The sequence below is a fragment of the Myxine glutinosa genome, chromosome 4 (genome assembly GCF_964187855.1).
Source record: "Myxine glutinosa chromosome 4, kmMyxGlut1.1, whole genome shotgun sequence".
Lineage (NCBI taxonomy): Eukaryota > Metazoa > Chordata > Myxini > Myxiniformes > Myxinidae > Myxine > Myxine glutinosa.
This window is the reverse complement of record NC_136264.1, coordinates 107,674,936-107,688,922: the sequence shown is the minus strand read 5'-3', so window position 1 is coordinate 107,688,922 and position 13,987 is coordinate 107,674,936. Positions and strand designations below refer to the sequence as shown.

Here is a 13,987-nt window from a genome sequence, read left to right as displayed (position 1 = left end):
AGGTCATTCAATTTTGACCAAAAGGTAAAATTTTCAAGTTTCAGTTACCATATCGAGTAGTACCTCAAATTGAAGCCCTTGTTGAGTGCTTTCCAAACATATAACTAGTTTGACAATGTGACGTCATTTGACGGCGTTATGACGAAAAAACTGCACTTTTCATGTATATTGTATTGCTTTAGTTCGCATTGTTTAGGTCACTCTGTAGAGCACAGTTCCCTTTGGAAACTCTTGTAAGTTCGCATATCAGAGTCTTTTAGAGATACCCTTTAGCACACAAAATTATGAAGGTCAAGGTCAAAGGTCAAGGTCACTTTGCGGCCAATCATGGAGGTCAACTAAACCCTTATGTTTGGAGTATTGTTAGTCGAATCAGCTCGAAACTTTACAATATTGTAGTATATGGTCTAGTGCACAGCTGATCAGTTTTTGGTGGCGAACGGCCTTGACGTTCATGGTTAGCGCTGAGGTCGGAAATATATCGAAAATTTTCAAATATACCGACCTGATATCAAACGACATTCACAAGATTCGCGGCCAAATCTCGGACGTTGGTGAGCTCAGTCTTTTGATTTGTGATATTCAGAGTGCAGGATAGGGTGACATGTACATGTATACGAATGATTCTGTTATTCGTATTTACAGAACAGTAAACAATTCTGTTTTATATACATGAATTTCGAGGCATACTTCCTATCGAAGTAATATTATGACAACGAGCGCCAGACGTATTTACAAAGAATTACAAACCACGAGTTGACTAGGACATATATCCATGAGCAGATTATTTTCATCATATTAACTTGGCATATCATTGAGCGAAGACATAATTGTTCCAATGCGAGCACGTTAACACTTTATTTTTTTTTCACGTTTAGATCACTCTGTAGACCACAGTTATTATTGGAAACTCCTGTAACTTCGCATATCAGAGTCCTATAGAGATACCCTTCAGCACACAAAATTTTGAAGGTCAAGGTCAAAGGTCAAGGTCACTTTGCGGTCAATCATGGAGGTCAACGAAACCCTTATTTTTTGAGTAACTTTGATCGGATCGTCTCCAAACTTGGTGGGTATCTAGTATATGGTCCGGCGCTCAGCTGATTAGTTTTTGGTGGCGATCGGCCTTGACCTTCATGGTTAGCGCTGGAGGTCGAAAATTATTGACCCCAAGGTCAAATTTTGAAATCGTAGGTACCATATCGAGTAATACCTCATATGAATGCCCTTGATGAGTGCTTCCCAGATCTGTAAACAGTTTGACGCTATGACGTCATTTGATGACGTCATGACGAAAAAACGGAATTTTCATGAAAAAATTATTTCCTCAGTTCTCATCAAAATCTTTCAATATTTCATGTGCGTTGGTCATGAAGACATACTATTCACCATACGAAATTATTAAGGTCAAGGTCAAATGGCAAGATACGGTTCACCCTGTGGGTGACATATGTTCATTTTGTTTGTTTTTTTGTTTGTGGTTAATCATTTTTTTTTCACGTTTAGATCACTCTGTAGACCACAGTTATTATTGGAAACTCCTGTAACTTCGCATATCAGAGTCCTATAGAGATACCCTTCAGCACACAAAATTTTGAAGGTCAAGGTCAAAGGTCAAGGTCACTTTGCGGTCAATCATGGAGGTCAACGAAACCCTTATTTTTTGAGTAACTTTGATCGGATCGTCTCCAAACTTCATGGGAATCTAGTATATGGTCCGGCGCTCAGCTGATTAGTTTTTGGTGGCGATCGGCCTTGACCTTCATGGTTAGCGCTGGAGGTCGAAAATTATTGACCCCAAGGTCAAATTACGAAACCCTTATTTTTTGAGTAACTTTGATCTTATGATCTCCAAACTTGGTGGGTATATAGGGTGTGGTATGGCGCTCAGTTGATTAGTTTTTGGTGTCGATCGGCCTTGACCTTCAAGGTCATTTTGAAGGTCATTCAATTTTGACCAAAAGGTAAAATTTTCAAGTTTCAGTTACCATATCGAGTAGTACCTCAAATTGAAGCCCTTGTTGAGTGCTTTCCAAACATATAACTAGTTTGACAATGTGACGTCATTTGACGGCGTTATGACGAAAAAACTGCACTTTTCATGTATATTGTATTGCTTTAGTTCGCATTGTTTAGTTCACTCTGTAGAGCACAGTTCCCTTTGGAAACTCTTGTAAGTTCGCATATCAGAGTCTTTTAGAGATACCCTTTAGCACACAAAATTATGAAGGTCAAGGTCAAAGGTCAAGGTCACTTGGCAAGATACGGTTCACCCTGTGGGTGACATATGTTTATTATCTTGCCAAAACGAAGTTTTTGCAAGATGTATCAGTCAGCTTGTATGTTTGTTTTTTTGTTTTTTTGTTTGTGGTTAATCATTTTTTTTTCACGTTTAGATCACTCTGTAGACCACAGTTATTATTGGAAACTCCTGTAACTTCGCATATCAGAGTACTATAGAGATACCCTTCAGCACACAAAATCTTGAAGGTCAAGGTCAAAGGTCAAGGTCACTTTGCGGTCAATCATGGAGGTCAACGAAACCCTTATTTTTTGAGTAACTTTGATCGGATCGTCTCCAAACTTCATGGGAATCTATTATATGGTCCGGCGCTCAGCTGATTAGTTTTTGGTGGCGATCGGCCTTGACCTTCATGGTTAGCGCTGGAGGTCGAAAATTATTGACCCCAAGGTCAAATTACGAAACCCTTATTTTTTGAGTAACTTTGATCTTATGATCTCCAAACTTGGTGGGTATATAGGGTGTGGTATGGCGCTCAGTTGATTAGTTTTTGGTGTCGATCGGCCTTGACCTTCAAGGTCATTTTGAAGGTCATTCAATTTTGACCAAAAGGTAAAATCTTTCACGTTTAGATCACTCTGTAGACCACAGTTATTATTGGAAACTCCTGTAACTTCGCATATCAGAGTCCTATAGAGATACCCTTCAGCACACAAAATTTTGAAGGTCAAGGTCAAAGGTCAAGGTCACTTTGCGGTCAATCATGGAGGTCAACGAAACCCTTATTTTTTGAGTAACTTTGATCGGATCGTCTCCAAACTTCAAGGGAATCTAGTATATGGTCCGGCGCTCAGCTGATTAGTTTTTGGTGGCGATCGGCCTTGACCTTCATGGTTAGCGCTGGAGGTCGAAAATTATTGACCCCAAGGTCAAATTACGAAACCCTTATTTTTTGAGTAACTTTGATCTTATGATCTCCAAACTTGGTGGGTATATAGGGTGTGGTATGGCGCTCAGCTGATTAGTTTTTGGTGTCGATCGGCCTTGACCTTCAAGGTCATTTTGAAGGTCATTCAATTTTGACCAAAAGGTAAAATTTTCAAGTTTCAGTTACCATATCGAGTAGTACCTCAAATTGAAGCCCTTGTTGAGTGCTTTCCAAACATATAACTAGTTTGACAATGTGACGTCATTTGACGGCGTTATGACGAAAAAACTGCACTTTTCATGTATATTGTATTGCTTTAGTTCGCATTGTTTAGGTCACTCTGTAGAGCACAGTTCCCTTTGGAAACTCTTGTAAGTTCGCATATCAGAGTCTTTTAGAGATACCCTTTAGCACACAAAATTATGAAGGTCAAGGTCAAAGGTCAAGGTCACTTTGCGGCCAATCATGGAGGTCGACGAAACACTAATTTTTTGAGTAACTTTGATCGGATCGTCTCCAAACTTCATGGGAATCTAGTATATGGTCCGGCGCTCAGCTGATTAGTTTTTGGTGGCGATCGGCCTTGACCTTCATGGTTAGCGCTGGAGGTCGAAAATTATTGACCCCAAGGTCAAATTTTGAAATCGTAGGTACCATATCGAGTAATACCTCATATGAATGCCCTTGATGAGTGCTTCCCAGATCTGTAAACAGTTTGACGCTATGACGTCATTTGATGACGTCATGACGAAAAAACGGAATTTTCATGAAAAAATTATTTCCTCAGTTCTCATCAAAATCTTTCAATATTTCATGTGCGTTGGTCATGAAGACATACTATTCACCATACGAAATTATTAAGGTCAAGGTCAAATGGCAAGATACGGTTCACCCTGTGGGTGACATATGTTCATTATCTTGCCAAAACGAAGTTTTTGCAAGATGTATTAGTCAGCTTGTATGTTTGTTTTTTTGTTTGTTTTTATCTTGCCAAAACGAAGTTTTTGCAAGATGTATTAGTCAGCTTGTATGTTTGTTTTTTTGTTTGTTTTTTTGTTTGTTTTTTTGTTTTTTTGTTTGTGGTTAATCATTTTTTTTCACGTTTAGATCACTCTGTAGACCACAGTTATTATTGGAAACTCCTGTAACTTCGCATATCAGAGTCCTATAGAGATACCCTTCAGCACACAAAATTTTGAAGGTCAAGGTCAAAGGTCAAGGTCACTTTGTGGTCAATCATGGAGGTCGACGAAACCCTTATTTTTTGAGTAACTTTGATCGGATCGTCTCCAAACTTCATGGGAATCTAGTATATGGTCCGGCGCTCAGCTGATTAGTTTTTGGTGGCGATCGGCCTTGACCTTCATGGTTAGCGCTGGAGGTCGAAAATTATTGACCCCAAGGTCAAATGTTGAAATCCTTATTTCTTGAGTAACTTTGATCGGATCGTCTCCAAACTTCATGGGAATCTAGTATATGGTCCGGCGCTCAGCTGATTAGTTTTTGGTGGCGATCGGCCTTGACCTTCATGGTTAGCGCTGGAGGTCGAAAATTATTGACCCCAAGGTCAAATGTTGAAACCCTTATTTTTTGAGTAACTTTGATCGGATCGTCTCCAAACTTCATGGGAATCTAGTATATGGTCCGGCGCTTAGCTGATTAGTTTTTGGTGGCGATCGGCCTTGACCTTCATGGTTAGCGCTGGAGGTCGAAAATTATTGACCCCAAGGTCAAATGTTGAAATCGTAGGTACCATATCTTCGCATATGTTCGCATGTAACTTCGCATATCAGAGTCCTATAGAGATACCCTTCAGCACACAAAATTTTGAAGGTCAAGGTCAAAGGTCAAGGTCACTTTGTGGTCAATCATGGAGGTCGACGAAACCCTTATTTTTTGAGTAACTTTCATCGGATCGTCTCCAAACTTCATGGGAATCTAGTATATGGTCCGGCGCTCAGGTGATTAGTTTTTGGTGGCGATCGGCCTTGACCTTCATGGTTAGCGCTGGAGGTCGAAAATTATTGACCCCAAGGTCAAATTACGAAACCCTTATTTTTTGAGTAACTTTGATCTTATGATCTCCAAACTTGGTGGGTATATAGGGTGTGGTATGGCGCTCAGTTGATTAGTTTTTGGTGTCGATCGGCCTTGACCTTCAAGGTCATTTTGAAGGTCATTCAATTTTGACCAAAAGGTAAAATTTTCAAGTTTCAGTTACCATATCGAGTAATACCTCATATAAATGCCCTTGATGAGTGCTTCCCAGATCTGTAAACAGTTTGACGCTATGACGTCATTTGATGACGTCATGACGAAAAAACGGAATTTTCATGAAAAAATTATTTCCTCAGTTCTCATCAAAATCTTTCAATATTTCATGTGCGTTGGTCATGAAGACATACTATTCACCATACGAAATTATTAAGGTCAAGGTCAAATGGCAAGATACGGTTCACCCTGTGGGTGACATATGTTCATTTGTTTGTTTTTTTGTTTGTGGTTAATCATTTTTTTTTCACGTTTAGATCACTCTGTAGACCACAGTTATTATTGGAAACTCCTGTAACTTCGCATATCAGAGTCCTATAGAGATACCCTTCAGCACACAAAATTTTGAAGGTCAAGGTCAAAGGTCAAGGTCACTTTGCGGTCAATCATGGAGGTCAACGAAACCCTTATTTTTTGAGTAACTTTGATCTTATGATCTCCAAACTTGGTGGGTATATAGGGTGTGGTATGGCGCTCAGCTGATTAGTTTTTGGTGTCGATCGGCCTTGACCTTCAAGGTCATTTTGAAGGTCATTCAATTTTGACCAAAAGGTAAAATTTTCAAGTTTCAGTTACCATATCGAGTAGTACCTCAAATTGAAGCCCTTGTTGAGTGCTTTCCAAACATATAACTAGTTTGACAATGTGACGTCATTTGACGGCGTTATGACGAAAAAACTGCACTTTTCATGTATATTGTATTGCTTTAGTTCGCATTGTTTAGGTCACTCTGTAGAGCACAGTTCCCTTTGGAAACTCTTGTAAGTTCGCATATCAGAGTCTTTTAGAGGTACCCTTTAGCACACAAAATTATGAAGGTCAAGGTCAAAGGTCAAGGTCACTTTGCGGCCAATCATGGAGGTCAACTAAACCCTTATGTTTGGAGTATTGTTAGTCGAATCAGCTCGAAACTTTACAATATTGTAGTATATGGTCTAGTGCACAGCTGATCAGTTTTTGGTGGCGAACGGCCTTGACGTTCATGGTTAGCGCTGAGGTCGGAAATATATCGAAAATTTTCAAATATACCGACCTGATATCAAACGACATTCACAAGATTCGCGGCCAAATCTCGGACGTTGGTGAGCTCAGTCTTTTGATTTGTGATATTCAGAGTGCAGGATAGGGTGACATGTACATGTATACGAATGATTCTGTTATTCGTATTTACAGAACAGTAAACAATTCTGTTTTATATACATGAATTTCGAGGCATACTTCCTATCGAAGTAATATTATGACAACGAGCGCCAGACGTATTTACAAAGAATTACAAACCACGAGTTGACTAGGACATATATCCATGAGCAGATTATTTTCATCATATTAACTTGGCATATCATTGAGCGAAGACATAATTGTTCCAATGCGAGCACGTTAACACTTTATTTTTTTTTCACGTTTAGATCACTCTGTAGACCACAGTTATTATTGGAAACTCCTGTAACTTCGCATATCAGAGTCCTATAGAGATACCCTTCAGCACACAAAATTTTGAAGGTCAAGGTCAAAGGTCAAGGTCACTTTGCGGTCAATCATGGAGGTCAACCAAACCCTTATTTTTTGAGTAACTTTGATCGGATCGTCTCCAAACTTCATGGGAATCTAGTATATGGTCCGGCGCTCAGCTGATTAGTTTTTGGTGGCGATCGGCCTTGACCTTCATGGTTAGCGCTGGAGGTCGAAAATTATTGACCCCAAGGTCAAATTTTGAAATCGTAGGTACCATATCGAGTAATACCTCATATGAATGCCCTTGATGAGTGCTTCCCAGATCTGTAAACAGTTTGACGCTATGACGTCATTTGATGACGTCATGACGAAAAAACGGAATTTTCATGAAAAAATTATTTCCTCAGTTCTCATCAAAATCTTTCAATATTTCATGTGCGTTGGTCATGAAGACATACTATTCACCATACGAAATTATTAAGGTCAAGGTCAAAGGTCAAGGTCACTTTGCGAAGTGAAGCTTTAGACATTTATAGGTCAAGGTCAAGCTTTAGACATTATATAAATGACGTCATTTGGTGACGTTATAAGGCAAACACGTATTTTTCAAGGTCACTCTCTAGAACGATTATCATCGGAATATCTCGTGGGCAGACATTCCTCAAAGAGTCGCTTCTAGTGGATAGCAGTTCTGTTCACCTCAGTGTGACCTGAAGCAAGTCACTCATGTTCACATTTTGGCAAGATACGGTTCACCCTGTGGGTGACATATGTTTATTATCTTGCCAAAACGAAGTTTTTGCAAGATGTATTAGTCAGCTTGTATGTTTGTTTGTTTTTTTGTTTGTGGTTAATCATTTTTTTTCACGTTTAGATCACTCTGTAGACCACAGTTATTATTGGAAACTCCTGTAACTTCGCATATCAGAGTCCTATAGAGATACCCTTCAGCACACAAAATTTTGAAGGTCAAGGTCAAAGGTCAAGGTCACTTTGTGGTCAATCATGGAGGTCGACGAAACACTAATTTTTTGAGTAACTTTGATCGGATCGTCTCCAAACTTCATGGGAATCTAGTATATGGTCCGGCGCTCAGCTGATTAGTTTTTGGTGGCGATCGGCCTTGACCTTCATGGTTAGCGCTGGAGGTCGAAAATTATTGACCCCAAGGTCAAATTTTGAAATCGTAGGTACCATATCGAGTAATACCTCATATGAATGCCCTTGATGAGTGCTTCCCAGATCTGTAAACAGTTTGACGCTATGACGTCATTTGATGACGTCATGACGAAAAAACTGAATTTTCATGAAAAAATTATTTCCTCAGTTCTCATCAAAATCTTTCAATATTTCATGTGCGTTGGTCATGAAGACATACTATTCACCATACGAAATTATTAAGGTCAAGGTCAAAGGTCAAGGTCACTTTGCGGTCAATCATGGAGGTCAACGAAACCCTTATTTTTTGAGTAACTTTGATCTTATGATCTCCAAACTTGGTGGGTATATAGGGTGTGGTATGGCGCTCAGCTGATTAGTTTTTGGTGTCGATCGGCCTTGACCTTCAAGGTCATTTTGAAGGTCATTCAATTTTGACCAAAAGGTAAAATTTTCAAGTTTCAGTTACCATATCGAGTAGTACCTCAAATTGAAGCCCTTGTTGAGTGCTTTCCAAACATATAACTAGTTTGACAATGTGACGTCATTTGACGGCGTTATGACGAAAAAACTGCACTTTTCATGTATATTGTATTGCTTTAGTTCGCATTGTTTAGGTCACTCTGTAGAGCACAGTTCCCTTTGGAAACTCTTGTAAGTTCGCATATCAGAGTCTTTTAGAGATACCCTTTAGCACACAAAATTATGAAGGTCAAGGTCAAAGGTTAAGGTCACTTTGCGGCCAATCATGGAGGTCAACTAAACCCTTATGTTTGGAGTATTGTTAGTCGAATCAGCTCGAAACTTTACAATATTGTAGTATATGGTCTAGTGCACAGCTGATCAGTTTTTGGTGGCGAACGGCCTTGACGTTCATGGTTAGCGCTGAGGTCGAAAATATATCGAAAATTTTCAAATATACCGACCTGATATCAAACGACATTCACATTGTAATTGTAATTGTAATTGTTGGTGTTGACCGACCTTGACCTTCATGGTTAGCACTGGAGGTCGAAAATATTTGACCCCAAGGTAAAATTTTCAACTTTTAGGAAACATATCGTGTAGTACCTCAAATTGAGGCCGTTGATGAGTGTTTCGTATAAAAGTCAAGCTTTAGACATTATATAAATGACGTCATTTGGTGACGTTATAAGGCAAACACGTATTTTTCAAGGTCACTCTCTAGAACGATTATCATCGGAATATCTCGTGGGCAGACATTCCTCAAAGAGTCGCTTCTAGTGGATAGCAGTTCTGTTCACCTCAGTGTGACCTGAAGCAAGTCACTCATGTTCACATTTTGGCAAGATACGGTTCACCCTGTGGGTGACATATGTTCATTATCTTGCCAAAACGAAGTTTTTGCTAGATGTATCAGTCAGCTTGTATGTTTGTTTGTTATCTTGCCAAAACGAAGTTTTTGCAAGATGTATTAGTCAGCTTGTATGTTTGTTTTTTTGTTATCTTGCCAAAACGAAGTTTTTGCAAGATGTATTAGTCAGCTTGTATGTTTGTTTTTTTGTTTGTTTTTTTGTTTGTTTTTTTGTTTGTGGTTAATCATTTTTTTTCCACGTTTAGATCACTCTGTAGACCACAGTTATTATTGGAAACTCCTGTAACTTCGCATATCAGAGTCCTATAGAGATACCCTTCAGCACCCAAAATTTTGAAGGTCAAGGTCAAAGGTCAAGGTCACTTTGTGGTCAATCATGGAGGTCGACGAAACCCTTATTTTTTGAGTAACTTTGATCGGATCGTCTCCAAACTTCATGGGAATCTAGTATATGGTCCGGCGCTCAGCTGATTAGTTTTTGGTGGCGATCGGCCTTGACCTTCATGGTTAGCGCTGGAGGTCGAAAATTATTGACCCCAAGGTCAAATGTTGAAATCGTTATTTTTTGAGTAACTTTGATCGGATCGTCTCCAAACTTCATGGGAATCTAGTATATGGTCCGGCGCTCAGCTGATTAGTTTTTTGTGGCGATCGGCCTTGACCTTCATGGTTAGCGCTGGAGGTCGACCTTGACCTTTGACCTTGACCTTCAGATCACTCTGTAGACCACAGTTATTATTGGAAACTCCTGTAACTTCGCATATCAGAGTCCTATAGAGATACCCTTCAGCACACAAAATTTTGAAGGTCAAGGTCAAAGGTCAAGGTCACTTTGTGGTCAATCATGGAGGTCGACGAAACCCTTATTTTTTGAGTAACTTTGATCGGATCGTCTCCAAACTTCATGGGAATCTAGTATATGGTCCGGCGCTCAGCTGATTAGTTTTTGGTGGCGATCGGCCTTGACCTTCATGGTTAGCGCTGGAGGTCGAAAATTATTGACCCCAAGGTCAAATGTTGAAATCGTTATTTTTTGAGTAACTTTGATCGGATCGTCTCCAAACTTCATGGGAATCTAGTATATGGTCCGGCGCTCAGCTGATTAGTTTTTGGTGGCGATCGGCCTTGACCTTCATGGTTAGCGCTGGAGGTCGAAAATTATTGACCCCAAGGTCAAATTTTGAAATCGTAGGTACCATATCGAGTAATACCTCATATGAATGCCCTTGATGAGTGCTTCCCAGATCTGTAAACAGTTTGACGCTATGACGTCATTTGATGACGTCATGACGAAAAAACGGAATTTTCATGAAAAAATTATTTCCTCAGTTCTCATCAAAATCTTTCAATATCTCGTGGGCAGACATTCCTCAAAGAGTCGCTTCTAGTGGATAGCAGTTCTGTTCACCTCAGTGTGACCTGAAGCAAGTCACTCATGTTCACATTTTGGCAAGATACGGTTCACCCTGTGGGTGACATAGGTTTATTTGTTTTTTTGTTTGTTTTTTTGTTTTTTTGTTTGTGGTTAATCATTTTTTTTCCACGTTTAGATCACTCTGTAGACCACAGTTATTATTGGAAACTCCTGTAACTTCGCATATCAGAGTCCTATAGAGATACCCTTCAGCACACAAAATTTTGAAGGTCAAGGTCAAAGGTCAAGGTCACTTTGTGGTCAATCATGGAGGTCGACGAAACCCTTATTTTTTGAGTAACTTTGATCGGATCGTCTCCAAACTTCATGGGAATGTAGTATATGGTCCGGCGCTCAGCTGATTAGTTTTTGGTGGCGATCGGCCTTGACCTTCATGGTTAGCGCTGGAGGTCGAAAATTATTGACCCCAAGGTCAAATGTTGAAACCCTTATTTTTTGAGTAACTTTGATCGGATCGTCTCCAAACTTCATGGGAATCTAGTATATGGTCCGGTGCTCAGCTGATTAGTTATTGGTGGCGATCGGCCTTGACCTTCATGGTTAGCGCTGGAGGTCGAAAATTATTGACCCCAAGGTCAAATGTTGAAATCGTAGGTACCATATCTTCGCATATCTTCGCATGTAACTTCGCATATCAGAGTCCTATAGAGATACCCTTCAGCACACAAAATTTTGAAGGTCAAGGTCAAAGGTCAAGGTCACTTTGTGGTCAATCATGGAGGTCGACGAAACCCTTATTTTTTGAGTAACTTTGATCGGATCGTCTCCAAACTTCATGGGAATCTAGTATATGGTCCGGCGCTCAGCTGATTAGTTTTTGGTGGCGATCGGCCTTGACCTTCATGGTTAGCGCTGGAGGTCGAAAATTATTGACCCCAAGGTCAAATGTTGAAATCCTTATTTTTTGAGTAACTTTGATCGGATCGTCTCCAAACTTCATGGGAATCTAGTATATGGTCCGGCGCTCAGCTGATTAGTTTTTGGTGGCGATCGGCCTTGACCTTCATGGTTAGCGCTGGAGGTCGAAAATTATTGACCCCAAGGTCAAATTTTGAAATCGTAGGTACCATATCGAGTAATACCTCATATGAATGCCCTTGATGAGTGCTTCCCAGATCTGTAAACAGTTTGACGCTATGACGTCATTTGATGACGTCATGACGAAAAAACGGAATTTTCATGAAACAATTATTTCCTCAGTTCTCATCAAAATCTTTCAATATCTCGTGGGCAGACATTCCTCAAAGAGTCGCTTCTAGTGGATAGCAGTTCTGTTCACCTCAGTGTGACCTGAAGCAAGTCACTCATGTTCACATTTTGGCAAGATACGGTTCACCCTGTGGGTGACATATGTTTTTTTTGTTTGTTATCTTGCCAAAACGAAGTTTTTGCAAGATGTATTAGTCAGCTTGTATGTTTGTTTTTTATCTTGCCAAAACGAAGTTTTTGCAAGATGTATTAGTCAGCTTGTATGTTTGTTTTTTTGTTTGTTTTTTTGTTTGTTTTTTTGTTTGTGGTTAATCATTTTTTTTCCACGTTTAGATCACTCTGTAGACCACAGTTATTATTGGAAACTCCTGTAACTTCGCATATCAGAGTCCTATAGAGATACCCTTCAGCACCCAAAATTTTGAAGGTCAAGGTCAAAGGTCAAGGTCACTTTGTGGTCAATCATGGAGGTCGACGAAACCCTTATTTTTTGAGTAACTTTGATCGGATCGTCTCCAAACTTCATGGGAATCTAGTATATGGTCCGGCGCTCAGCTGATTAGTTTTTGGTGGCGATCGGCCTTGACCTTCATGGTTAGCGCTGGAGGTCGAAAATTATTGACCCCAAGGTCAAATGTTGAAATCGTTATTTTTTGAGTAACTTTGATCGGATCGTCTCCAAACTTCATGGGAATCTAGTATATGGTCCGGCGCTCAGCTGATTAGTTTTTTGTGGCGATCGGCCTTGACCTTCATGGTTAGCGCTGGAGGTCGACCTTGACCTTTGACCTTGACCTTCAGATCACTCTGTAGACCACAGTTATTATTAGAAACTCCTGTAACTTCGCATATCAGAGTCCTATAGAGATACCCTTCAGCACACAAAATTTTGAAGGTCAAGGTCAAAGGTCAAGGTCACTTTGTGGTCAATCATGGAGGTCGACGAAACCCTTATTTTTTGAGTAACTTTGATCAGATCGTCTCCAAACTTCATGGGAATCTAGTATATGGTCCGGCGCTCAGCTGATTAGTTTTTGGTGGCGATCGGCCTTGACCTTCATGGTTAGCGCTGGAGGTCGAAAATTATTGACCCCAAGGTCAAATGTTGAAATCGTTATTTTTTGAGTAACTTTGATCGGATCGTCTCCAAACTTCATGGGAATCTAGTATATGGTCCGGCGCTCAGCTGATTAGTTTTTGGTGGCGATCGGCCTTGACCTTCATGGTTAGCGCTGGAGGTCGAAAATTATTGACCCCAAGGTCAAATTTTGAAATCGTAGGTACCATATCGAGTAATACCTCATATGAATGCCCTTGATGAGTGCTTCCCAGATCTGTAAACAGTTTGACGCTATGACGTCATTTGATGACGTCATGACGAAAAAACGGAATTTTCATGAAAAAATTATTTCCTCAGTTCTCATCAAAATCTTTCAATATCTCGTGGGCAGACATTCCTCAAAGAGTCGCTTCTAGTGGATAGCAGTTCTGTTCACCTCAGTGTGACCTGAAGCAAGTCACTCATGTTCACATTTTGGCAAGATACGGTTCACCCTGTGGGTGACATAGGTTTATTTGTTTGTTTTTTTTTTTGTTTTTTTGTTTGTGGTTAATCATTTTTTTTCCACGTTTAGATCACTCTGTAGACCACAGTTATTATTGGAAACTCCTGTAACTTCGCATATCAGAGTCCTATAGAGATACCCTTCAGCACACAAAATTTTGAAGGTCAAGGTCAAAGGTCAAGGTCACTTTGTGGTCAATCATGGAGGTCGACGAAACCCTTATTTTTTGAGTAACTTTGATCGGATCGTCTCCAAACTTGGTGGATATCTAGTATATGGTCCCGCGCTCAGCTGATTAGTTTTTGGTGGCGATCGGCCTTGACCTTCCAAGGTCAAAGGTCAAGGTCACTTTGCGGTCAATCATGGAGGTCAACGAAACCCTTATTTTTTG

General features: G+C 40.1%; 1 protein-coding gene across 1 annotated transcript in view; it reads left to right on the top strand.

Moving 5' to 3' along the window:
- LOC144891638 (uncharacterized) overlaps positions 1-13,987 on the top strand; it is a 177,890-nt gene that overhangs the window by 108,448 nt on the left and 55,455 nt on the right. Inside the window, exons 5-9 of the mRNA XM_078775288.1 lie at positions 412-554; positions 646-649; positions 6,381-6,523; positions 6,615-6,618; positions 8,884-9,007. Of these exons, the coding sequence (XP_078631414.1) occupies positions 412-554; positions 646-649; positions 6,381-6,523; positions 6,615-6,618; positions 8,884-9,007 (418 nt within the window). The remainder of the gene's footprint in view (positions 1-411; positions 555-645; positions 650-6,380; positions 6,524-6,614; positions 6,619-8,883; positions 9,008-13,987) is intronic.